Genomic DNA, 27,969 nt, shown 5'->3' on the forward strand with positions numbered 1-27,969 from the left:
AAACAACAAACACACAATGAATATTAGAAGAAATTGGTAGAATACAAAAATCACTTATAAAGTCCAAACTTATAATACACTTACAAAGCCTGTCTCGAAGGAGCCCACACTCCCAAGATGTGATGTTGATCCTACTACAACTCATTCATGATGCCTTCTTTTACAAGCCACCTAGGCTTTCCTAATTCATTTTTTAGGCATCGTGTATCTTCAAACAAAGATGGCCTAGGTGTTTCTAAATACATATGTATATTTGATCACTAGAGAACTTGTCATTGTTGACATATAAATATGGAAACTCATCATGAGAGTGTTTATGATATGTTATTTAAGTTGGGATCTTGAACTCTCCATTTCCTAGTGTTGCTATGCTTGTAGACTTGCACAACAAGCTCATTCATCTTGGAGACTATCTCTTGCCTTTGCAATTCATGACCAATTGACCTATAAGATTCATTGACCATATACATCATATTGATAGGAGTCATGGGCAACCTAGAGCTTTCAAAGTTTAGCGGTCTTAAAATAGGAGGGGGCATCACTACTGGTTGGGCTTTGTGTAATGCTATGCCTTAGAAAAGTGGGTGTGTCCTAAGGAGCTAAGGTGAAGGCAAGGATGGGGGAATATGACCTCTATCCAAGGTAGTAAGTGCCAAACCCTCAAGACACAAAAATAGTTTTGAAACTCACAAAGCCATGCTTATGCAGGATCATTGTTGCTTACCCTCTAAGAATAGGTGAACCTAGTTGAGAAGTTTAGGCAGAAGGAGGTGTTAATAGCCCAACAAACTAAGGGTCCAAAGGATACACTTGTGATATATATAATATGGGCCTACAATGTTGTGGGGGGAAGAGGACTATGCCTTGTTGGGTAGCATTGATGCGGTGAGATAGCATTGTCTCATCTGTAAGAAATGCAACCACCATAGCTACAAGAATCTAAGTAGCATTGACCATAAGTGCACATGCTCTACATGATGTGAGCTAAATGCTCCAACTCTACATAGAAGAAGATCATGACATAGCTATCCTTGGTATCATCAATATAAATTGCTCCTATGAGTCAAGCTCCATACCATTTGTGTAGCATTGCTTCATGGTGATAAGTATAATAGCTACTTATGAAAACAAACAAATTAGTATGAAATGTTATTCCTCTCTCTACTAAACTATTAACTTTCTACCTTCCTTTCCTATCCCTTTCCCACTCTTCCAATTCTCTTTCTCACTATCACTCATCCATTAAGACTCGTCTTTGTGACAACGGATCATAGGATTGACTTATATGTGAATTAAACTCATAGAATTTTAGAGTTGAAATCATTATGCTCTTCAAATTTCAAAGTATCTTAAATACATTGTTTGCTCACTCAAATTTGTTGTGTACAATGCTTAAGGGTTCTAAAGATTATCTTTCACTTCATATTTGCATAGATCAATATAAATGTCTAAATCCATAACTTCCCTCTAAGAGAAATCTCCAACTCTTTTGTAATCTCTTATTTATCCTCATCCACACATGCAAACTCTTGCTCACCCTTGCATCCTCAAACATTTAGTTCAACACTCTTTCCCAAGCTCATTAGGACTGTCTAGCCCTTTGTCCTATGAGATTATCCATCCATTCAAACATATTTATTGTGGTGACTTCATTCAAATCACACTCTTCGTACAAGATACAATAGCATGGAGCTACTACTACCATATAGAGCTACTGTTATGAGGATGTGTATTTTTAATAATATACTTAACACTTGGCTTATGCATTAGTCAAGTGTGTGCATGCGAGGTGCACATGTGACAAATAATTATATTAAGTCACAATGACAGGTCAATGACCCCAAGTTTGCGATGGGTGTTGAAGGCAAAAGTTGTAATGATTTCTACTATTTAAATATTAGTGGTTGGGTGACTCGTGTCAATTTTATCCTAGATGATTTAATCGGTCAATAACTATGGGTATTGACATTAGAAATTAGGCATTAATTAATGCAAGGGCCAAAAAATGCACATGACCCCCTAGGAGTTAAAAGGGCCTAACCAATTTAATTATGAAATGTGCATTGCTATTTTTTTAGGTAGGGACAAAGCCCTAAATCAAATTTTCTACATATTAATTTTGAAAATTAATTTAAAAATTTTGAATTGAAATGTCTAAAAAATCATTTGGAAGGTTGTCACTTGACAAAATCTTTCCATGCAAGTGAGAAGATGTCAGATGGGATTGGAGGATCCATTCTGAGCTATGTGTGGGAGGAGAAGAGCAAGTTGGCTATTTGCGCCAACCATTTTGGAGAAATTTTGATTAGTTGAGCACCCATATATAGCACATAGCCAATCCTAGAGCTCCTTTGCAATAGAATGACAACATTTGGAGTAGGGAAAAATATATTGACGATCTCATGCAATGAGCAATAACCATTTCTTGCATTACCTTGAATGTTGGCTACCATTTTATCATTTATCGTTCACTTTTGCATTTTCTCTCTCCCTAACATTATGTTCTATTCTCCAACCAATTCTCATTAATCTCCAAAAATTCTTAGCCATTCTCAGGCCTTGATGAAGACCAATTGTGTTTTTGCTAGCTACTGTAAAGTTTAATTTATGGCAAAATTTATGGTTTACCAACCATCTCAAGTCCCGCACCCAAGAAATGAAGGGCTAGCACTTACAATGAACTATTGAAAATTGGGTATTCTCAAAGACTATAAGAGATCAACCCATCCCAATTAGATTTGAAGCTAGATTTGACTAATTAAGGATCAAGTGGAGGCCAATCCCTTGTCAAATCAAGGGGCAAATAGGTTGAAAGGCTTGTTGTTCATTTATGATAATAAGAGGCATTAGACTTCGAAGAAGATTGGAGAAATCTCAATGTACTTCTATGAATTGCAAAGCAAAGAGTGTAAGGAGCACCAATTTTTGGGCATTGTCTAAGATTAATCAATAATGTTTGTGATTCAATTTATATGAATTTATTTCTCGCTATAATTAGTATATAATCGCATCATTTATCACCCTTCGAAGAAAGGCTAGTTTCATAGTTCCATTTCTAGGATATCATCAACTTCCTTGAATTGGTGAACGCCTTGCAACTAAGTTTAACAAATAGTCCTTTAGGCTTTCTCCTCCTAATACACTTGCAATGGGGTTTCAAGGTGTCTCTATGATCACCACATAGACAAGTTGGGTTGATGCATAAGGGGCTTTGTTCTGATTCTAATTCAAAACTCCTTGTTGAGATGACTGTTGACTCCAATTGGTAGGATTCCAAGGTTGCTTTTGTTGATTACTCATTGCTAGAACTAACGCGAAATAAAATGCAGTCCCTGAATTTTTTCCGTCGTGTTGCATTACACCCTAGCACATGGTCTCATATTTTTTCACCCCAACTAGAGCTTGCTCCAACTGCAACCACTAGCACATCAATGACACCCTCGATCTCTTCAAGCTTCTTTTTTTTTTGGGTTGGGGGGGGTTGGCGTACTAGAAACTCACATATAGGGTGGGAGAGTGCCTCGTCCTCTCTCGGACTAACCATCTCCACATCGTGGAGAAAGATGAACTTTATAAGGTCAAAGATTTTAACAAGGCTAGACACCCTTGAGTCTACATCCCCGCTCTCATCCACCTTGAGGCAAGTAAGGACTACGACAAGCTCTTTATTTGCCACCTTTGCTTCTTATGTGTTTTTAGCTACTATGGCTTGGGGTCATGATCATTACGCTTCTTATGTTTTTTTAGCTACTATGGCTTGGGGTCATGATCATTACGCTTCTTATGTTTTTTTAGCTACTCTGGCTTGGGGTCATGAACATCATTACGTATGGTATCAACTTGACCCTCTATGTTGATTTGTAGAGTATGGGAATCATCAAGCCTATTCAAAAGGAGGACAAAAGTGGTTATCCATGAGAGAGATTGATAATTAAGTGTGCTATATACAAGTGTTTTGGCTTCCTACTTGGTAATTTTCTTATAGAAGGTATGAGATACATTGTTCACAAACTTGCTTTTCAATGCTCCTAAAGATAGTGGTTTGTGTAATCAACAAGCCCTTTGAGGCTCAACCCATGCCAAAACCATATTGTAGTATGAGATCTAAGGGTTTACAATCTTGAAGAAGTTTTCTTAATCTCTAAGTTGCATGCTCTATAAAAACCCATGAATTTGGTGAGTGTTCAATCCTCCATGCTTGCAAATTGGGTAAAGAAGACGTGAGAGCAAGGATCACAAAGGGTGAGATGAAGGCAAGAAGCAAGTTGCGAAATATGAGAATGAGTTATGATGGATGGTAGCTATGGAAGTATCCTCTGATGATAATGATGTCCCACATGATCCAAAGCAAGATCTCAATTCCACACACCATTATATGCACAAACTTGGGAACCATACATTGTGGTCTAGGTCTTATTGGTGACTATGTTTTCTATATTGAGCATGCCCCAAACTAGCATTTAGGTCCTCATGACATCATAGTAGACACAAACTTAGGGTGTTCATATCCACAAGTTGATGTATTATCCATGCTACATGGACTTAATCCCCCAAGTACTTTCGCCTTCCCAATACAATGTGGGTGTGGAACCACATGATTGAGCAAGCAAGAGACAATGTGAGGACTTGGTAAAAACTAGTATGAACCTTCAAGACAAAGATGGCCTATGGGACCTAATAGGAGAATGGCTAGCACCCACCTCTTCACACTTCAAGTTGAGACAACTAGACACCTTTGGAGTGGGTGTATACTATACCAAACACAACAAACACCCTATGCCAACTCTAGTAAGAGAACACACAATCAGAGGACCATTACACATTGCTCAATGTATCAAAAGGTTAGAGGGGGCACACCTCTTCACTAAACGGGCCGCCTCCTCACACTACAATGTCACCTCAAACTCTATCTGCTTAAGCATCACACAAGCACAACAAATCTTTGTGGTGCTAGCAACAAAGCTAACACGAAGGGGCCCAACTCTCAGCTGATTAACTCCACCTAGACCTTGTGAATGCCCCACCAATGACACTAGAACATGTGGCTCAAACTAGTAAAACTAGCTACATATAGCCATCCACCTCATACAAGCTTCCCCCCAGTCTAGCTCTATGAAATCACTTGCAAACTCCAACCTACCCTAGAACCCATTTAAAATTTCAATAGTTCATCGATTGCTAGTATACCAACATACAAGCCCCAACACCCTAAGGAGAACATATTCAATATGCTTTAATCACCCTGCCACCCTCAGTTAACATGCAACTCCTTAAAAAATTTTATTTCCCTCTTGGGACCATTATGCCCTAGCATGAGTTCTATATACATGTAACCCATCACTAGCTATCATGATTACAAATCTAAAGCAATCTAGCTTTATCAACTATAACATTTTAGCTTTAGCGTAGGCCAACATTCCTTTCTTTTTTCTAAGTGAGATATCAAAATCATGACATCATATCTATTGGGTCTCAAAGTAGCCTCTTAGACACACACACACACACACGCTCTCTCTCTCTCTCTCTCTCTCTCTCTCTCTCTCTCTCTCTCTCTCGTTCACATGATAACCAATGGTCCCATCACCTCTCCCTATGATGCATGGGGCAAGAGTTAAGCATAAGCTCCAAGAAGTAAACTTGATTCAATGCAATTGCAAAGACTCTCAGTAGTCAACACAACACCATCCAAGCGAATTCTAGAGCCAAGCCCGTGGGAGGAGTATCTACTCCCACAAATTCAAGTATGAATTGAAAAACTCACTCATCTTAGTGCAAATATGCTTGCGTGAGTTAGAGAAGGAGATTGATACTAAAATAACTACGAGGAGGATAAAAGATGGAGTGAAGGAAATAACAATACAAGTCCAAGAGTAGATGCAAAAGGAAATTGGAGCAAAGGAGGAAAGGAACAACGACAAATTTGTTTTAATCAATGGATGTGCATTGCAAAAAGAATAGAATTCCCTTGCATGACTAGGATTATCATTATTGAAAGACCAAACAATTATCATGATTGAAAGAGTAAGTGTGTAATTGGGTGATTATAGTGCATCAAAAAGAAAGATGATAATGTGACTTTAGATTTTGCAACCATAAAAGACAAGTGAAAGGGTTAAAGCAATCAAAATAATTCAAGGGAACCAGAACATGGATCACAAGTAAACTCGCGCCAACACAACTCAAAACATGGCCATGTGAAGTTGCCAAGGTGGAGATGGTTAAAAAAGAGCACAAACGGATAGTGTATCAAAGTAGCCAAGGTGGGTAGTGTATCAAGGTAGCCAAACTATCATAGCAAACGTTGAAAAGCCTAATCATTAGCCCACCTAGAGAACATAACATATATCATAACTCTTGTAGCCTTGGCACTTAATTTCATTCTATACCAATGGAACCCCAAGCTGGATAGGACAAAATGGTAATGTCAAGCCACCTTGATACAATAGTGACCTAGAAAGAACAATTTTTATAAGTTGCATCCCAAGTCCCCCATAGGCTCCCTCTTATAGAATACACTACTTCAACTATTTATGAAGCCCCACCATATCATTCTATATGCAATTTAATCATATCAACTCTTGTTTCTCGTATACGATACCTTACCCATATCCATGCATCCTACCAAACTTATCCGGTTTCTCATGTACGCTACCTCAATCATATCCATGTATCCTACCAACTCCTTTTCCTCATATCTATTACTCTCAACCATATCCATGCATCCAGACTCATCTTCAGATGAGTTATGAATGTCTTTAACCTTGCTGCAAACCTAGAGTACCATGTCGTTGGTTTCAAATGCAGCACCATCAAAGAATGACAAGACAATGTGATTTCGCAAGGGTAACAAGAGCACATGTACTTCAATATACATAGTTCTAACTTATGTATGTATAATTGTCCATTAAATACAAGGCATTAAACCAAGACAATGATCCGTGTGAGAGTTGTGTACAATTAATTGGATAAAAGGCTTTAATCCGAGATGGTGATCCACGTGAGAGCTGAGCCACTCCTCCACAACTTAGGTGGATTACTTCGCAACAGCAAAGTCGGTGCCATGTAGGGCAGTATGAGCATGTATGCATCTTCCATGACTCAAACTCAACTCATGCGTGCGCGCTAGCATGCTGGGTAGAGCGCTTTAGACTAGGACAATTTGCGGCAAGAAAAGCTTGTCCACCATACATCACATGGTACGCACGTAGCTATACAAAAGAGTTACTCCAGCCAATCCACTTTGTCCGTCCTATCATGCAATCTGTATCATATTTTACTATTGATTATTAGACAACTACCTGTGCCTCAACACACACAACAAGAATATTCCAAACATGAGAAGTCCAGCAAGTGAACCAGCCATGACCAACCACAATTCTTCTTCACGTCGATGAAGCATTATTATGCACTATATATTTGTGAGTTTTGCTCATCCCCTCCTTTTAATAGCAAACTCCTTACAACAATTTGGCCCATAGGCGCGGGATGACGATGATCCTTAAAATCTCCTGGAGTGAGAGGTAGGCATCCCTTATCGTTAGGGTGTAACATTATGTGAGCATTTGATAATCATCTATCCTTTCAAAGAAGCGTAAATCAACCACTAGTTCTTTTTCTAGCAGGGTATTGTCACTTAGACCTGTTTGAACCCTAGCTGCAGGAGGATCTCACTTGTTTCATGATTGCTCCAACTTCCGTTTTTGACCTGGCATATACGATAAATATGCCAAACAATTGGTCATTTTGCTGCAGGTTATGATGCAAACTGATCAACCGTAGAATAAAGTCAAATGGTAAAGAAAAAGTAAACTTTTAGGACTAGCATGTCTACCGACCTTTCATCTGTGCATTCTGTTCCACGATCACCTCCGCCGCTGATATGGGGTTGTGTATCTAGCCACCCACATGCCCAGCAAAACATGTGTTTTTATTTACAGACACCCACATACTTATATGCCCATTCAGCACGAAAGCATCTAGTACACACACTACATACCGCTGAAGCCAGACGCAGCCAGTCAAAAACCTTGTGCCCACTTTCTACCGCATGGAGGTTGTCGTCGTGTCGCCAGTATGTCAAATCCTGGAAAGTCGCCTTAGTGCTCCAGACGTCAACGTCGCAAGCGCCGTCATCCTTCTTCTTTGATGGTCTTGTACCTTCTCGAGTCGAAATATTCTTCTCGAGAAGCACTCCTAGCATTTAACCAACAGAATCGAAGGTTGATCTTCTATTTCTCCTGATCTCTACTTGTTTCTCATGAGAAATAGCATTTTGCCAACACGATCAAAGTTTAAGTTTCTAATTCTCCCCTGGGGGGGGAGGAGAGAGAGAGAAAGAGTGTGTGTGTGTACCACAGTAACCCTCTGGAAGCTTGGAGGTTCCGCCTAGGAGCTTTCTTCCTCGAAAAGCTGCTTCCTTCACTTCGATGCCCTCTATCACAAGATCTGTTTCATCAAGTAATGTTCTGATCAGTTTGCATAATGCTATCTTAACAAGTGCACACTGGCGTGTGCTGGAGCATTGCCCTTTGTTTACAAGATGAGCTCATAGCACTACTTTAATTCCAAAAAGTAAGGGCTCTCTCGAGATTTCGCTTTAAAAAGAAAGACAGAGTTTAGACAAAACAAAGTCAACTCAAGCTGAACTAAATCAGCGCTTAACAAGTCTAAAGGTGGGCCACTTAATTTAACTGGGGGTAATTTTTTTGAAGAAGAACCACCTTGTCATCATACCTATGTAATCACAAATGCCCTAACGCACAATGCTACCAAACCTCAAAATAAAACTACAGATTCACTGAGGGTTGATAAACTACCAGATCTGAATTGAATCCTCTACACTCAAAGAAAGTAAAGTAGTCCACAGTCCGGCATAGTGTGAATGCAGGGAAAGAAGAGCACTTAGAACAGTTTAGCATGTGCAAATACAAGTAACATAGGTCTAGCACAGTTTAGATGAAAATGCAAGCTAAAATCACTGCTTTGCCTGCAGCATGTTAGCAAGTCTTGGAGAGAGAACTACATCGAGAAAAACTTTATTATTCTCGGCTCATCAGAATCTAGAACCAGCCCATAAACCTTGCAAGACACATCCTTAAGTACAGGCTAGCACCTCAGGATGAGCTCAAAGCAAGTTCAGAGCTGGGGTGAAGGAGGGGGACGAGCAGTCAAGAGCCCTAGCAAGCTGTATTCTCAGTCTTAGAGGGGGCTGCTTTTTGTGTTTTGTGCAGGAATTGTAGGTGAAGATGTCTTCTAAGGCCGAGACAGAGTTTCAAGCAATCATGAACCCCGTCTTACTGACTCTTCCATTAGATCAAAAGCTCGATGGCGAGAATTACCACATCTGACAGGTCATGATGCTTGCCATTTTGAAGTCCTATGATTTGGCAGAGCTTGTTGTAGAGGCTATTCATCGTCCTTCTTCACGAGACAAGTCCAAACTCTCTTCTAGTGATAAGGTGAAGTTGGCAAAGGCTCAGGCACATTGGGATAAACTCAATGCTCACATTCACTTGTTTTTATTTCCCTCGCGTACTACAGTTGTTATCTCTCATATTGACCATTTGACAATGGCCCAGGAGATATGGTTGGAGCTTGATCACATGTACAATCGGATGACCGTCATGAAGTGAGTTTCTTTGGAAGTGCAGATGCAGACCATGAGCATCAACAAGTCATACTTATGCACAGAACTTCGAAATGTGTCTAGCTAGATTCGCAGTTTGCAACCCAATCCAAAGAGCTACTCATGAACATTGGAATCCAAAGAGGTATTCAAGAATGTGGAAATACAAAGTGCCTTAAATTATGACAGTGAAACCTGAAATGTAAAATACCATCTTGGTAGGTTCTCAAGACACATCCATAAAGATACAGCAGAGTTTACATTGTTTTGTTAGCTCCTTTTAGGAAAGGACATTTCCCGAGCATATAGCACAAGTCACTGTTGGAAAAAAACCCAAACGCACATGTCTATCGTGCTAAAGATTGTATGTGCTCAACTCCATATCTCAACACCTATTAAGCAATGAAAAAATGTGCCAATCTTATTGCTAGTTAATTACAAACTTTTTGGCCAATTTAGAGCAGCCACCAAAAGGAAAATAAATTTAAATGTCTTTTTTTGAGTTTTGGTAGGACGAATGTCTAACGCCCCTTACACATGCTGGGTGGGGAGCTGCTTGAATAGGAAGTTGAAATGCACTACTTTACATGCACACAATTTACATTCTGCTTGCTTATGTTTGCTGTGGCTATAACAGCAAATTGTGATATCCCAAGTGGAAAGGTCACTGATACATTTCATAAAGAGAAGGCTTCAAACCCGATAATGTGTGTAAGGGCGAGCAATTTGCTTTTGGGTGGAATAAGTCCCTAGATGGCCTGGATGTGGAACTGCTTTATCATACATAATACCCTCATTTTCAGGCACCTATCTAATGCACATTACCATTTTTCTGACGTCCACAGTGTGGGTAAGGGACCTAAGAAAACACTATATGGTAGAGGAGCCAATAAAAACGGGGACCAATAATGACACACCTTTTTGGTTTCAAAGATGCTTTGTACATAGACCTCGCAATGCAAGTGGAGCTAGCATGAGCAGCAATGGAGGCAACATGCTTGGAGGCAGTTAAGGCTTCACCAAGAGCTCACTATCCTCCAAACTCATATGACCTCCTCTCGTTCGATGGTCTCCTAGCTTTGAGGGGGTCACCGACATGGAGCAGCATATGAAGTGCAAGTTGGAGCGACTGGAGCAGTTGGTGGTTCCAAATTCAGCTAATCAAGAGTTTACACAGTGCACTCATACCGTAACCCTCTGCCAGCTAGCAACGAGAGGGCTAGCACTATTCAAATGTCCCCACCACCAACTTCCAAGTTCACATAGAGGGATGGAACACGCAGGGCGGGAGCACTCATCTACTCCTCTCATATTTCCAGTACCTGCAATCCTTCTCCACAGGGTGCCTTGAGCCATCCCTAGCATTTTTGACCATCTTCTACATCTATCCCTAACCATTTAGTGGGTCTTCGCATCTCTCTCACCAGAAGGAACGGGCAGCAATGGCAAAGAGATTAACCATTCTGAAATTCAATGGCAAGTGAGACATGAAGCTTGTCTAGACTTGGGTGAAGGCAATGGATAGTGCCCTTGCCTCAGTTTGGCAACTGGAGGGATTTAAGATTCTTCATGTTCGGAAGAGTCTTCAAGACAGGGCAGCTCTATGGTGGGAGTCATACCTAAAATCACATGCAATGAGCACTTGAGCTGAGTTGCATTCAGTCATTCTTCAGCACTTTACCCCAAGGAGCTACAAATTGTTGCACAAGAGGAGTGGGAGTCCTGGCAAAAACAAGAGGAGGATGCGGGCACTTTCTTCAGCCACTTCACCAAATTCTTACTGATGTATCCCTTTCCCCTTTTTGAGGATGGGATCATTTCCAAGTCTATGGACAGCTTGCATACCACCAGTTTGGCTGATATGGAGGCACAACAACCAGATTCTTTGGAGTAGACCATGAAATTGGCTGTTCAAAATGCACCAGCTATGGAGGAGAGAGAAATGAGAAAGTAAGAGTAGACAATGGAGTAGACAATGTGAGTTGAAACAATAGTGTACTTCTTGAACTAAAATTAATAGATGAAAATACAACCTTAGGTCTAAGGTAGACCAACCCTTGAGTCAACTAACTCTAAATGTGGTGACACAACTTATTAACTTAGTTGTGTTCACACTACAAACTGACTGACTAAAACATTGGGCACTATCCATAGAATTGGCAAATTCTAACACATGTTTGCAATGCCAATGTGATGGAAGTACAATAAGATCAATCATCAAAAGCTAGCAAGTTCAAGGACTTTCGAAAAGCCTCTAACTTCTCACAAGGTAGTGCTTTTGCGAAAATGTCGACAACATTTTCGTACATAGGAACATACACCAAATTGATCTCTCCTACATAGCATCTCTCTCTAACATATAGATAATGTACCTCAATGTGTTTCGTGCGAGCATGAAAAACGGGATTATGTGCACTGCAATAGCACTCTAATTGTAGGAAAGAATGGGCATAGCACCCTCCAATGAAATCTATAGACTACCCAACAATCTATGCAGCTATGCACATTCCAATGTTGCTGTGGAGGGTGCCCTATACTCAACCTCACAAAACGAGGTAGCCATTGTAGGTTGTTTTGTACTTAGCCACAAAATGCATGAGCAGCTTTGAGAGAAACAGTGTCCACTAGTACACTGCCTATTGTTTGAATCAAGCCCAATCTAAATCGTTATAAGCCTTCAAGTACCCCCCCCCCCCCCCGCCCCTTCCCAAGGCAAAAATAATAAGGCATATGACTAAGTACCTTGTAAATATCCAAAGATCCACTTGACAACTTGCCAATATATTGTCCATGGGTTGTGCATAAACCTATTCACCTCAAATACTGCAAACTGTATGTTAGGACGTGTGTTGCAAAGGTAAATACGACAACCAACAACTTGTCTATAAATTGCAACATCAAACATCTCTTCACCATCATGCATGGACACCTTGATCCCTGGCTCCATAGAAGTGCACATAGGTTTGCAATCTTGCATATTAAACCTATGCAAAAGCTTATTCCACATACTGCCGTTGCGACATGATGATGCAATGCTGATTTTGAGTGAACTGAATCCCCAAATAGTAGTGTAAATAGCCCATATCTAACATAGCAAAAGTATGTTTCATTTCAGCCTTGAAATCTGAAATTTTATGCTCTTTTGGTCCGGTTAGCAATACATCATCTACATATAGAATGAAAACTAGCAAGCTTCCCCTTCGTTCTTAATGTTAAGAGTGGGTGCAGTTGGACTATTTGTGAAACCAATGCTGGCCAAATAAGGATCGATCTTAGTATACCATCTTAGTATACCATGAACAAGGAGGTTATTTTAATCCATAAAGAGCTTTATGCAATTTGCAAACCATGTGCTCTTTGCTTTTCACCACAAATCCTGGAGGTTGTGACACATAAATATCCTTGTATAGGTCACCATTCAAGCATACCATCTTAATATCCAACTGACGTACTTTCCAACCATAATTTGTAGCCATAGCAATGACATACCTAACTATACTCGTACGAGATGTAGGAGCAAATTTCTCCTCATAATCTATGCCCTCTTTTTGTGCATAGCCTTCGGCTATCAAATGTGCATTATACCTATCTATAGTACTATCAACCTTGTGCTTCAGTTTATTAACCCATTTGGTACCAATGGCTTTCTTGCCAAATGGCAACTCAACAAGATCCCAAGTATTGTTGGTGGCAATAGAATCCAATTCTTCTTGCATGGCCTACATCTAACATACATCCTACTGAGCTTCTTTCAAGGAAGTAGGCTCATCATCATCTAATAGTAGCTCATAAATGCATTCTCATCACAATAATCTTCTTCTTCTGAAAGATTAGCCAAATGAGCCCCCCCTGCAATATATATGCATGCCTAGCAGCCCTTCTAGTGCACTAAGGTAAGGAAGCCTCCATTTTACTCTCCCAAAGAGTTTGTAACAACCATCTTGGGACTATTTTCGCTGCATTTACAAAAGTCCTTTCTTGCTATACATGTTCCACTATTGGAGGCAAAGTATCATCAAGTACCTACTATTCGGGAGCATATGGTGCAGCAACAGCTTGCTGTAATAAGTTTGTCTGGCCATTTACAGTGGACTCGAACCCCAAAGAAAGTGGTAACAGGTCTTCAAATACATCACCCAAGTCATAGGTGGTTGGCATTTCAAATTGATCATGTAAAAAGGCTGCATTTTCAGCAAAAATGACATCTCTACTGACAAATACTTCTTCGTGTGTGGATCATACAATCAATAGACTTTGCTTTCCGAATTGTAACTAATAAAAATGCATTTTATGACCTTTCCGAATTGCTGTAATAAGTTTGTCTGGCCATTTACAGTAGACTCGAACCCCAAAGAAAGTGGTAACAGGTCTTCAAATACATCACCCAAGGTCATAGCTGGTGGGCATTTCAAATTGATCATGCAAAAAGGCTGCATTTTCAGCAAAAATGACATCTCTACTGACAAATACTTGTGTGTGGATCATACAATCAATAGACTTTGCTTTCCGAATTGTAACTAATAAAAATGCATTTTATGACCTTTTATCGAGCTTGCCACGAAGCTCCTTCGACACATGTGCATAAGCTTGCATCCAAACACCCAAAAACAATCGACCATTGGTTTCTTTACATGCCAAGCCTTTGTTGGTGCACAATTCAAGACATGATTAGTGCACTAAAGACCCTCTAACTAAAAATTACATGGCCCCCCTTTGCTCTTAGGGATACATCTGGTCATTTCCATAAGAGTACGTTTTTTTTTCAGTGACTCCATTCTACTAAGGGATCATCCTCGCAGTGGCCTAGTATGTGACACCTATTTCAAACAAAAAAGTCTCAAAAGCACGAGACATATACTCCACCCCCTCTATCTGTGCAAAGTGTCTACACTTTTAAACTAGTTTCTCTCTCAAGCTTAGCAACCAAATGTTTAAAGTGCATGAATACATCAAATTTTGCTTTTGTGAGTAGTCATCTATAAAAGTAACAAATTAGAGATAACTCCCAAGAGCTCGTGTCCTCATAGGACCACATACATCCAAGTGTATTAGCTGCAGTTTTTAGACAACGTGCACGACACCATCTTTTTAAAAGCAAACCTATGCATTTTACCCAATATACATTCTTCATATGCATGGGGAGGTGGGGTCTTCACAAGAGATAATTCATCCACCATCTAACATTGAAGAGTCATTAGACTGCCAAAACTGAAATGACCCAATCAAGCATACCATAGCTTCATAGGATACTGGATATAAGAGTGCTAACTACCACAGCATCATGAGAACTCCTCTCATATGTGCCCAGCAAGAAAAGGCCCTTATACAAGGTACTTGACAATCGAAGATCGGAGTCAAGCTCTCTCTCTAACAATACACTTATCATCCTCAAAGATGACCTGAAATCCATACTTATTGAAAGCTGAAATGAACAATAGATTCTTTGTGATACCATGCACGCAGAAGACATCTAGAAGCATAAAATATGAGCCACCAAACATCATAACTACTATTATTAGCACATGTAACATGCTTCCTTGCAAGGATTGAATGCAAAGATGTGAACAAACACTTCCGTGAAGTGATGCGCTTGGATTTCCTTGATGCACAGCCCTTAGAACACACTCCTACGCTAAAAATGCAGCTCCTTTGTCACACTGAAATCTCCTCTTTCTATATTCCCACCTCAATACCGCCCTTCACTACTCTAATACCATGTCAAAGAGTAGAGTTGCAAAAGCACATGCATGCGCTAAGAGAAAGTGGAATATGAGAGAGAGAGAGAGAGAGAACTCAAAAAGGAAAGAATGTTGAAGACTGAAATCTGAGAGCAGAGAATGTCCATTGTACATGGTGAGTGAGGGAAATATGCCCTCAATCAACCTCACAATCTTTGACAGAAAGTATAAGACCACATAGGGCCATGTAGCAATAAAGAGGTTGCGAGAAAAAAATAATAATGATCAAGTTGACCAAGCTGAATTTATGGAGGATTGTGTTTGCTCACTTCACTATTGTCCCATTCATCCAATGGCTTAAACATCCCCTTTGCCCCCTTCATCCAATGTCTTCAACATCCCTTTGCTCAAAAGATTGTGTTCTACTCCGTCCATTGATCCTCCTTTTACAAGTGTTGCTTCCTTAATTAACCATGACAATACAATCATCTCAAGCCAATCCATCAACTCCAAACTTCTTGCTTCACATCTCAACCCCGATCCTAGAGACATGGAGACCTAAGACCCCATTGTACCATCATTGTACATTAATCACCATTTCACTCATTTCTTGATCTTTGAGTTCATACATTGTTCATATTTAACATACCTCCTATTGTCTCCACTATAAACCCTACCACTTCTTCACTTTCTCTCAGAACGGTCTTAGGGTTTCCTTATCCTTCACACCAATCAATGCCCTCTTTGGATATGACATTCACCTTGAGGAGGGCTTTGTGATTGGCAACTCTTGAATGGGCATGGCTTGATCCCTTTTGGATTCAGTCAATAATGAGTAAAAAGTTTATGTTCTAAAATGAATTCTCAAAGAAAAAGATTGCTTATCTATGGATTCCAGATTGTCAATGAACAAGGAACCCACAAATAATTCAATCTTTCCTGAGCACACAGTAGATTTCTCTCTTATTGTTTCACTTCCTTGAAGGAATCCAAAACTAGCAGAAGGTATTTCACAGGTCTAGTCCTTGCCTTATTCAAAGGCTTGGGACATGATTCTACTTCTTCGACATGGTGTGGTCCTCAAGACACTATGTATGGTTGGAGACTATTGGATGGTCTTCTTGAAGCTTTGAGTAGCTCTTTCTTGGACTATCTTCAATATTGGTGAGGTGCTACTCGTGGGTAGTTGCTTCTGTCAGAAGTGGTGCAGCAATGTAAGCATAAACATGTGCTGAAATAAACTGTTGAACACAAGACAAAAGAAAAGAAAGAGAGAACACAATACAAATGAGACCTCAGATGTATGCTCGAGAAATGGAATCCATATACCAAGACATGAGACAGTACAAAAGTAATGTGAGCCATCGGTTGTGGGGGCATTGGCACATGCTCCCTCTTCCCAAGAATTGTCAAGTGATGAATGACTGTGGAGAAGGGAGCCTAAGAATATACAGGCCAAATAAATGCCATAAAATATGATTGGTCGGCCAACATTAAATGCTGGTCGATTGGCTGCAAATAATGCCAAATCCCAATAAATATTGACAAATAAAATGCCTAAAATATCTCTTGTGCCCAACCTGCTATACCACATGCACAAACTCAACCATGAACTAACTAATCTGCTAAAACCCTCTCATAGATCATGGGTGATCTAATACAATACAATATATAACTATAATGTCTCATCATAGTACAAACAGCAATGTCCATCAAAGTAGAACCATGGATACCCAAGTAGTGGGTGCGCAAGCCACCACCAAGGTGCCTCGAAGAGAACCTAAGTCAATGTCGATCGTACCAACTCCTAAAAATAGAGAAGAATCATAGCAGCTCTCACGTCCATCAACGATGCCTCTGACGTAGCACACGTGACCATCCTATCACCAATGCTACAACGCATAAATGACCATGAATTCCCCTCCTTTGGCCAAACCACCAAAGTGTCCCCTCATGTGAGCTCCAAACGAGAGCCACCCGCTCTGTCAAATGACCAACCCTTCATGAGCCTGGATGTCAATCCTAGCTCCAGGATTGGAACCTACCAAACTTCGGTCGATACGTCAAGGATATCCCTCTCTGGATTCTGTGCATCTGTATAAAAATATAGATGAGGCACAGCTGCCCCATCTCACCACCCTCTCACACTCCCTCTCTGACACTAGAGTCGTGAGGGATGACCTCATCACCACCACTAGAAAGCAGCTGAGGAAGGGGCCACCAAGCCCTTCCCACAATCCGAAGAAGAGGATCCCTTCTGCACCTTGGACTTCACCTTGACCAGAGGATCTAAGTCGGAATCTTAAGGCAAATGATGACTTGTCAGAGGAGTTTGCACCCCGCTTCGCCTTCTGCTTCTTTTTCTTCATGGAAGCCACTAACTCTTTGCAGTCCTTCCATAAATGTCCTTTCTTGCCACAGTGGTAACACTGGGCCTTCGACTTCTTCGTTTTCAAACCCCTCTCTGAAGCTACAAGAGCCTCACCTGAACCTCCATAATGTGACAGAAGCCACCCTAGTAGTCGCAAAGTCACCTCATGCTCAAGCAGCATCAAGGACAGGTGAAGAAAACTAACAAGAATTGTAGATGTTTATGCCCGTAAAGCATTCGCCACTCCATCAAACTCCAAAGGAAGCTTGTAGAGTACTATACCAACAAGATGTGCCTCTGATAGGGCAAACTGCATAGTCCGAAGTTGGTCCTGGATCTAGGTAACTCGAAGTAGAAATGATTGAATCATATCTTTGGTTTCAAACTTCCGTTGTTGGAGCTAGCCATAGAGAGTAACGGCCCTCATGGTGAAAGGATCCTCGTACATCAATTGCAACTTTGACCATGGTGACTGCCGGTAGGACTTCTTTGAAAATACATCGAAGTAAGGCCGAGTAAGTACGGGCATTATCCGAATTCCATGTAAGCACTACTTCCTCATGGTTGTCTTCATCAAAATCAAATGGAACAAGAGAAGGTCGTTGAGAACGTGCAATAGCTCCACAAACCGCGTACCATAACCGCTTTTGGATGAACCAAGCCTTCATTGCCACACTTCACGTGTGATAATCACGTCCATGGAGCTTGTCATTGGTGGATGTAGAGGATTTAGAAGGAAAATAGAGAAAAGAAGTTATTTGGAGAGGAAACACAACCAAAACACAAGCACAGATTGCAAAAAGCAAGAGTTCACATACACTATAATCCAAAATCTGACCAAAATAAGACAAAAGCTGCTACAAAAAGTCAAAAAATCAATCAAAAACTACCAAAACAGCAAAAACGGCCTGATAATCCAAGCGTCCAGCCAAGAGGAGATACAGAGGCACCAAAACGCAGGCTGAAATGGACACGCAAGCTGTACAGATGCTGATGTCACTAAAAAACGCAAGTAAAATAGGTCGCCTGGTTGGAGCAGCAGTCGCTTGATCAGCAAGGGCGAAAACAGACCTGAAATCGGCAAGAAAACACAGCAGAAGCACTGATCTCGAGCTTTTATACCATGTCAAAAGTGATGCAACAATGGAACCATAACCTTGTGCTGAAATAAATTGTTGAGCACAAGATAAAAGAAAAGAAAGAGAGACACAATACAAATAAGAACTCAAATGTATGCTCGGAAAATGGAATCCATACACCAAGACATAAGACAGTACACAAGTAATGTGAGTCACCGGATGTGGGGGCACTGGCACATGCTCCCTCTCCCCAAGAACTATCAGATGATGAATGACTATGGAGAAGGAAGCCTGAGAATATATAGGCCAAATAAATACCATAAAATATGACTGGTCGTCCAGCATTAAATGCAAGCCGACTGGCTACAAATAATGCCAAATCTCAATAAATGTTGACAAATAAAATGCCTAAAATATCTCTCATGCCCAACCTATTGTACCACATGCACAAACCCAACCATGAACTGACTAATCTGCTAACAACTTCTCCATTCCATACTTCATACTTCAGAAGCCTCCTTTGTGCTATCTCCAAGGCACACGTAGTTTATACATAGGGTTGGGGCATCCATGGTTCTAGTACTTTGTTAACTTCTTTGTATCATTGTATTTTATTCTCTTGTAATCTAGATTTATTAGATATCAAGAGGGAATGTTTGAAATATGTATACTACTCTATGAAATGCTATTGGGGTTTCTCTTGTGAGGCACTCGTATTGAGTCATCTCGGATCTCCTCCATGTGACTCTCCAAAATCCCATCCCACTACCCTATTCAACATCCCACACATCATGATGCTATACACAATGGTCATTCACTCTTGATCAGTGCTTCATTCTTGGCTCCAACTCGTTTGCGAGTACTCTTAGTGACTCACTTTGGGGTAACTCTTCTATGCTTTTACAATGCTGAATATATGCAGTTAAATGTGTTATTTTGTAATTTCATGTAGCTTTTCACTTAGGATCTACCAACGGGTGAAAGATATCATACTAAAACACAACGTTTCAGAGATGAAAAGTTTCACAGTTACCTTGCTTGAAGGGTCTAGAGTTTAAGAATGGATCTCGCAAGAGATGTTGCATAAATGAATCTTAAGTCCTATTTATAGAACTACTTGACCATCGTAACCTTAGGGCACATTTACATTACAAGACCCTTCAACCATCTTAAATTTTAGGACATATTCACACCTATGTTTCAATGGTAAGTGGTCAATGGCCAATGATACAAGCAACCATCTAGGATGTCCAAGGATGTGATGCTTATCCCCTCATGAATGATTGCTGTCCTCAGCAGTGTTTTCAAGGACAAATTTTGAAAAAAGAGCAGCTCAAGCATATTGAATCCTATGTAAGCTCTGACTCTAGGCATGTCTTTCACTTGACCAACTAATCAACGTAAACCATCGGTAGAATCATTTGGTTCTACTGGCCAAGAATTATTGTGGGTTTGAGCAGAATACTACAAGTCATATCCTCCAAGTACACGACTTTCTCAATTGAGCAATCAATTCACTCTACTTGCCACAAGTGTTTTTCGAGCAGCTTACATGGGACACTTGATACACTTTATCGTGCATGTCAATGTGCATCGAGTAAGAGTCCTTCGATACCTTCACATACATCCACATGCCTTTGAGATGCTCATAAGAATTTGAGTAGACACCAGCAACAGTCAACATTTCCAACATATCATAAAGAAAGTCAGGTAGGGATTGCATTCTCACTGTCTTCAGGCAAACAATGGTCACACTAATTGAGGGACAAGTACATTGGATGGCCAAAGGCTTAGTATTGTTACAAGTGAACTCAATCTAGTCCAAGAAACAAAATGGTCTAGATCAAATTGACAACAAAAGGCATATGCTTGACACACATTCTCCAAGGTGTAGCCATTTGTTTCGGTCTATCCATCAGTCTCAAGATACTCTAAGGACGTGGGACTCCAAATATGGAAGTCCATTTAAATGGCCACTAAACTCGTGAAGGCAGCAATTAACAATTTCATGGACGAATTTCGTAAAAGCAAGTCTCCAACCGTTGGAAAATCAATTGCTAGAAACAATAGCAAACTTAGGGTAATAGCCACCACTAATGTCAACAAACCAACCACTAGTGCCACCACTCCACAAAAAATAAGACAATTTGTGGCTTTGCATGGTCTTTCTTTTGCAAAAATGTAACAGTCCATCAAATTTGTAAAGCACTACCCATATGTGCTACTGAATATATTAGGTTGACACTATCAACCCTCATGAACATAGTCATCCACAAAATTCATTACTACTCAACAAAAGTACCAATCATCCAATGCCAAATCCAATGTCTGCCACTCAACAAAAGTACCAATCATCCAATGCCAAACCCAATGTCTGCCAAGGTGTCTAGCACATAGGTGCATCGTATACGCATAGAAAATTTACTCGTGATATCCTTACAATGGGCACATATACTCTTTGCCTTGATTGAAAATAGTCCACCAATAGTGGAGTATTGTTGTGCTAAATTTTCTTGGTAGCTAGCTTATGGATATTCAAACCGTCTAAGCTCTACAAGCTTAGGTTCTATCTTGGACTGGATGTCAAAACCAACCGATCTAAGGACCTACTTGGTAATGTCTCCTCAAAAAAATGGGAGTTAGTTGAGATAATTAGAAAGATAAGGCATAGACCTTAGAGATGCTATAAGAGCATCAACAACTCAATTGTGCCCTAATGGTAGTAAATGTCACAACTAATCTCTAGGAAGAGTTCCACCTACCTCACATTGACAACTTAGTTGTGACCTAACAATAGCTTATGTCACACGTAAACTCTGAAAAGCCTTCCACTTGTCTCGCCTTGCAACTACGAAGGCGAAGTTACTTGCAAAGAAATTAAGGCAAACTAGGCCATCTATAAGAGGGATCAAACATTGCATGAATTAGGACACCAAACTTTTAGCATGTGAATGATTGCCAATAATTCTTTTGCTTGGGTGGTATATCATATTGGAGTGTAAAGAATGTGCAATTCTCAAATGCAATAGATCAACCACCTTCAATTAGATGGCACCAGATGTATAATCATTGGTATCCACACAATCATCGCAAGGCTTATGCACATCAATCATTATAACAATGGTATCTCCTCTTCCAGGTGGGCTAAACCCCTGTGTCATCAATCTATATCATACATTGAGGACACCAGTACTCTGTGCAAAAAGATTCGCATGTGGATCATTTACAAACACAATAATCATCCCTCACATAGATGCAGATGAAGCAAACAATTCATCATCTCTTGGAAGTTGACGAGAGTGAGGATAAGTTAACGAGATGCAATAGATCTCAACAACCTCAAATGCAATAGATCAACCACCTTCAATTAGATGGCACCCGATGTATAATCATTGGTATCCACACAATCATCGCAAGGCTTATGCACATCAATCATTATAACAATGGTATCTCCTCTTCAAGGTGGGCTAAACCCCTGTGTCATCAATCTATATCATACATTGAGGACACCAGTACTCCGTGCAAAAAGATTCGCATGTGGATCATTTACAAACACAATAATCCTCCCTCACATAGATGCAGATAAAGCAAACAATTCGTCATCTCTTGGAAGTTGACGAGAGTGAGGATAAGTTAACGAGATGCAATAGATCTCAACAACCCTTCCTTTTTTTTTGCAAGAACAAGTGCGGCTAATTGTATTACTCAAAAGGACAAATGCTACACAAACAAGGTGGAGCTACCTACAAATCAAGTCAAATGATATATAAAGGCCTATCAAGGTGATCTAAGGGGGATGGGGGAGAGATGACATGGAGGAGTATAATAGCTCCTAGAGTTGCTATCTTGTAAGGTGAAGAAGAAGCCATGGCCATCCCAAGGCTGAAGGAACTCTTGTCAAAGCATCCATGAGTGTTGAGAGTCTCCTTGTAGCTGCTCCCTCAATGGCTAGAGCTCTATCAAGGCGGCATATACCAATAGGCTCTCACCATTCAAAGTCATCTAGCAACTAATCACAATGCAGTAGGGTCGAGTACCTAATAGCTAGGCAAACCCCCCATGCCTACCATCACAAACAAGCCAACCTTACTCATGAATATCATACCCTACATCTCATCCTCATATAGTAGGTGGTGGCCCTAACTAATTAACTACACAACAAAAAGCACCCCAAGAGATCCACCCCAAGCTAGGCTCCGCCCAATGGAGCAATCAACAAGCACCTCTCCACGCCAATTGCGCCACCACCATAGATAATGCTTCTGTGTCTCCAAGTGTTGCAATGGGCACCACTAGCAAACTCCGTCCTACTACATTTGGGCCAACCAATTGTCGAATGCCAAGCCCCTATGTGCCACAAGCCATAAGAAGTAGGAGACCATCCTCAAATGCCTAACTATCTAGAAGGCATCTCCAAAAGGTCCGATAGAAAGCATGCATGATGCTATGCTCTGTACTAGGGCCCAATCCATGTCGCCCTACATCAAAACATGCCTGCCAATCACGATTGTGTAAGGCGAGAACCTCACTAGCTTTTGGGAGACTAGTGAATCACACCAACATGACTCTCCTAGGTACCCATCCAACTCATTTAGGGCCCTACCCTCCCAAATCCCAAGTCACCATTCCTAGATGTTTGGCCATGCAATATGTGGATCGAGCTGCCACAACTTCTATTGGAGCCCTATGATTAGAATCCTCCTATTAGAGATTTGCTCACCTCCAAGACAAGCACTGGACTCGGACAAGGTAGTTTAGGCTTTATCAACATGTACACGAGCAAGTCGGACAGGCCGATATGCACTCCCCGACAGACTTGACGCAAGGAGATTTCCGCATGACAGCAAGGCTGCATTTTCTGCATTGAAGGGCGAGCAGGATGGCTGCGCATTGACACAAGGCTCGAATGAGTGGAGATGCAAGGGAAAGGAGATTTATTTGCTGTTTTTGTGCATGAAAAGTTATCAAAGCAGGGGATTTCGGCCTTTTGCAGCAAATTAGAGTTTTTCATTGCCTCTAATGGTAAAAGAATGTTTGGGAAGAGTGAAGGAAACCCTAGCAAGCTGCCTTTTCGGAGTCAAAGGGGGCTACTCAGGTTGTGCGGGGCATTTTTCAAGTGATCGCATCTTCCGAAGCTAATATGGAGTTTTTATAATGGACTGCAAGGTCCTAATGCTACCGGCTCTTCCACAAGATCAAAAGCTTGAAGGTGACAACTACCACATTTGGCGGGTGATAATGTCAACCATATTTGAATCATATGATTTGGTGGAGCTTGTGACCAAGGCCATTAATCATCCAATGATCAAGGATTCTTCCATACTTTCTCGAGAGGAGAAAATGTAGGTGGCCAAGGTGCATGCCCATTGGGATAAGGTGAATGGGCCCGCATTCACTCATTCCTCTTTTTCTCTTGCACACCAGCTGTGATTGCATCAAACCCCTTCTCCAGAAGGCAGGCCCATATGTGTCTAATGCATGGGTATATCTTCATTGGTGATAGCTTTTATGTTCCTATATAAGGTAAAGCTACTATGCAACTTATTCCAAACAAGCAAGGTGGTGCTCATACTTCAAAGGTTCTTTATGTACCAAGCTTGGGCTATCATCTTCTTTCAATGACTAAGATTTGTGGGCTTGGCCCCACAATTGAGTTTAATGCAAATTCCTTCAAGGTTCTTGATGGTACGACTAGACAAGTATTGCACCAAGGGCACAAGGAAAATGGTGTCTACAAGATGCGGTGTTCCACGACCCTTACTTCCTTACTTTTTTCTTCCTATCTCAAACCAAGTTGTAGGCTATAGCATGCTCAATTGGGCCACCTCAACTACAATTACCTTGAAAAGGCAATTCGTGACCAGCTTGTTTGTGGTTTGCCAGATGTTGGGGTGAGCCATCCCTCCTCAGTCCTACATTTCAGGCAAGCAACATCAATATTCAATTCCCAACAAGGCTTCTAGATAGGCTGAAGAACCCATGGAGCTTATTTCCAAAAAACAGTGGGCCTATGAGAACAGAGTCCCTTTAGGAAAGTCTTTATTTCATGCTAATTATTGATGATTTTAGCGCAATGACTTGGGCCTACTTCCTAGCATTGAGGTCAAAAATGCTCTCTCATTTTTGTAATTGGCACATCTTCAAGGATACAGGTTCACAACAAAGGCTCAGAACGGTGAGATCCAACAAAGGTGGAGAGTTAGTCTCAAATGAGTTAGCTCATTTTTTTGCAAAGAAAGGGATTTAGAGTTTGCCAATACCAACACCCCTCAAGAGAATGGAATCTTGGAGCAAAGTAACAAAAGGGATTGAGACGGCATGAACTATGATGGAACACCAACAAACACCTCACTATCTATGGGCCAAAGCAAGGGCCACCGCAATTCATATCCTCAAACAATCACCTATCTTAGTTGTCATCTGTATGACTCCATTCGAGGCTTATTTTAGACTAAAGCATGATTTTTCAAGAGGTTTGAATGTGATGCATATATTCACACTCTGAAGAAGACATGTAAACACGACTAAAACAAAACATTAAAAACAAAAACATTGAAATTAATACTTAAGTTAGCCACATTTAAAAAATTGTTTCAAGCATGTGGGGAAACGGGTGAATCCGAAATATTTCCCCAAGCCGAAAAGTAGTCACATGGCAACCATTTCCCCAAAGGCAAAACGTTTTGGTTGGGCAAGCATGTTTCAGGCCTACCTCCTTATGTTTCGATGTTTGAAATCCTCCTAAAAGGTGTTTTGGGGTGTTTCTCGCTTTCTTGGTGCAAGAGCTCTTGGCCACTTTTGAAATGACCGAGTGTCGCACTACCTCTACTCCTATGGATCCAAATTAGAAGGCTTCAAATTCATGTTGATTCACTGGCCATGGATGGTTCCAAATATCAACAATTGATTGGGTCATGATTTAGCTTCTTAATACTTGGATTGACTTTTGTTTTCCAATGGCTTGCTTGGAGGGTTCACGAGCCCAAGAAGGTTCATTGATAGGCTATCTAGAAGATATGCAAGGTCCCCTTGCTACTGGCTCTTCCACAAGATCACAAGCTTGAAGGTGACAACTATTACATTTAGCGGGTGATGGTGTTGGCCATACTGGAGTCTTATGATTTGGAGAAGCTCCTAACTGAGACCATTGATAGTCCAATGATCAAGGATTCTTCCATACTTTCTCAAGAGGAGAAAATGCAGCAAGTGAAGATACATGCCTATTGAGATAAATTGAAAACCTATATTCGCTCATTTCTCTCTCTTGCATGCCAACCGTGATTGCTCATATCAAGCACCAAACCAATCCTTGTAAGATATAGCCAGAGTTGGAGCAGCTCTACAATAGGATGACTGTGATGAAGCACGCACCTTTGGAGGTTCAAATGTGGGCTTTTGAACCCGAACGAGTTCGCCTCCATGCAAGAGCATGTTAATAAGCTTTGGCAATTGCAAACACAAATATAGAATGCCAAAAATGCTATTACTTCCAAGTACATGGCATTCACTTTGTTGTCACAATTGCCACCCCAATTCAATGCGTTCTATTCCTCCCTAGTTGCTTCAAGGTGTACGAAGACTCCTAACTAGGAAGAGGTCATTCCTATGGCCTTGGACCAAGAGGAGCAACTGAAGAGTTTCAATCTTCAAAAATTGAAGGCTATTACAATCAAAATTCTTAAAGGAAAGGGAAGGATAAGAAGAAGAAAAATGATAAAAACAAGGACAAGGAATCTACCCATGCATATAGTAAGACAAGTCATTGGAAGAAAGACTATCCCAACAAAGATAAGAAGGACACCAAAAAGGAGGGGAGAAAACTACAAAGGACTCTAGAGCAATCACTGCTCCTTCATCAATAGCATTCCTTCATCTAGAAGTGATTGAGCCTTCCACACTGGATATGTGTGAGGTAGCGTTGATGGCCCCACAAGCTCAAGAGTGGTTCGTAGACAATGGCACTTCCTGCCAAATGACCTCTTCTCCAAATGGCATTGCCCATATGCGTCCAATGCATGGGCATATTTCAATTGGCGATAGCTCTTTTGTTTCTATACAGCGTAAAGCTAATATGTAGCTTATTTTGGATGGGCAAGATGGTGCTCATACTTTGGAGGTTCTTTATCTACCAAGCTTTTTTCATTGAAGAAAATTTATGGGCTTAGCCTCATAATTGAGTTTGATACAAATTCCTTCAGGGTTCTCAATGGATTGACTACATCATGCCAAGAGTACAAGGAAAATGCTGCCTACAAGGCACAGAGTTCCATAGCCCTTGCTTCCTTATTCACAGTCTCAACCCAAGTTGCGGCATGCTTGGTTCAACCACCTCAACTACGAGTACCTTCCAAAGGCAACTCATGGCCCACTTGTTCATGATTAGGTAGATGTTGGAGTGAGCCTATGAGAGCATGCAACAGAAGAGGAACACAAATGGAGAGAGAGAAGCAAAGAGAAAGACTACAATGAAAGAAAATAGTGGAAAAACAAAATCTGCACTAAACTCTAAAGGAAACTTGGATACAAGGTGGACTAATCACTCCCTGCATGCAACCCAAGGTGTCAATGAAGGTATCAAATCAAGCTGATGACCAAAGGTAGCACAAAGATGGAGAAAAGTCCACAAATATCAAAGTGTATTGAGACCTAAAAAGCAAAATGGCTAACCAACTAGCACACAGGGGGACTACAACTCTAAATAACTGAAAATGCCAAAACATGACCGACAAACATCAAGCCATGCATTAAATATTGGTCTAGCTGCATTAATTAATGCAGGAAATAGTTATGCAAAACAAAAAATGTCAACCACCCCAAAAGTGGTGTGAAAACACCCTTTAACCACCGAAAAAGAAATCTAAGGCTGGAAATAAACCTCAACCGATGTTGACCACTCCAAACGTGGTGTGAAAACACACTTTAACCACTGAAAAAGAAATCTAAGGCTGGAAATAAAACTCAACCAATGTGAACACACCTAAAATTGACTAGGAAAGAAATGTATGCTCTAATTAGAGCTCGTTCCTCTATCAAAACACATGAAAAACTAAGTGTCAAAGCTCCTAATGTCCCTAACTAACTTATACTGAGGCACACAAGCAAGAGATGACTATGCAAGATACACATAACTACTAACACCCCCTCTTAGATCCTGGATGTGGTTGTTGAAGGCCAAAGAAAACAGAAGGGATCCAAGGGTGGCTAAAGAAGTGCCAG

The 27,969-nt window shown here is 40.7% G+C and overlaps 1 protein-coding gene across 1 annotated transcript in view; it reads right to left on the reverse strand.

Annotated features, from left to right (window-relative positions):
- Nucleotides 1–7,362: 7,362 nt before the first annotated feature.
- LOC148012543 (ribonuclease H2 subunit C-like protein) overlaps nucleotides 7,363–27,969 on the reverse strand; it is a 43,771-nt gene continuing 23,164 nt past the window's right edge. Inside the window, exons 2-5 of the mRNA XM_087669612.1 lie at nucleotides 8,353–8,445; nucleotides 7,997–8,193; nucleotides 7,836–7,893; nucleotides 7,363–7,705 (exon numbers count right to left, since the gene is read on the reverse strand). Coding sequence (XP_087525738.1) covers nucleotides 7,677–7,705; nucleotides 7,836–7,893; nucleotides 7,997–8,193; nucleotides 8,353–8,445 — 377 coding nt within the window. The 3' untranslated portion in view covers nucleotides 7,363–7,676. The remainder of the gene's footprint in view (nucleotides 7,706–7,835; nucleotides 7,894–7,996; nucleotides 8,194–8,352; nucleotides 8,446–27,969) is intronic.

This window comes from Lygodium microphyllum, chromosome 27 (genome assembly GCF_053477565.2).
Source record: "Lygodium microphyllum isolate KBCC chromosome 27, Lygodium_microphyllum_v1.1.10, whole genome shotgun sequence".
NCBI lineage: Eukaryota > Viridiplantae > Streptophyta > Polypodiopsida > Schizaeales > Lygodiaceae > Lygodium > Lygodium microphyllum.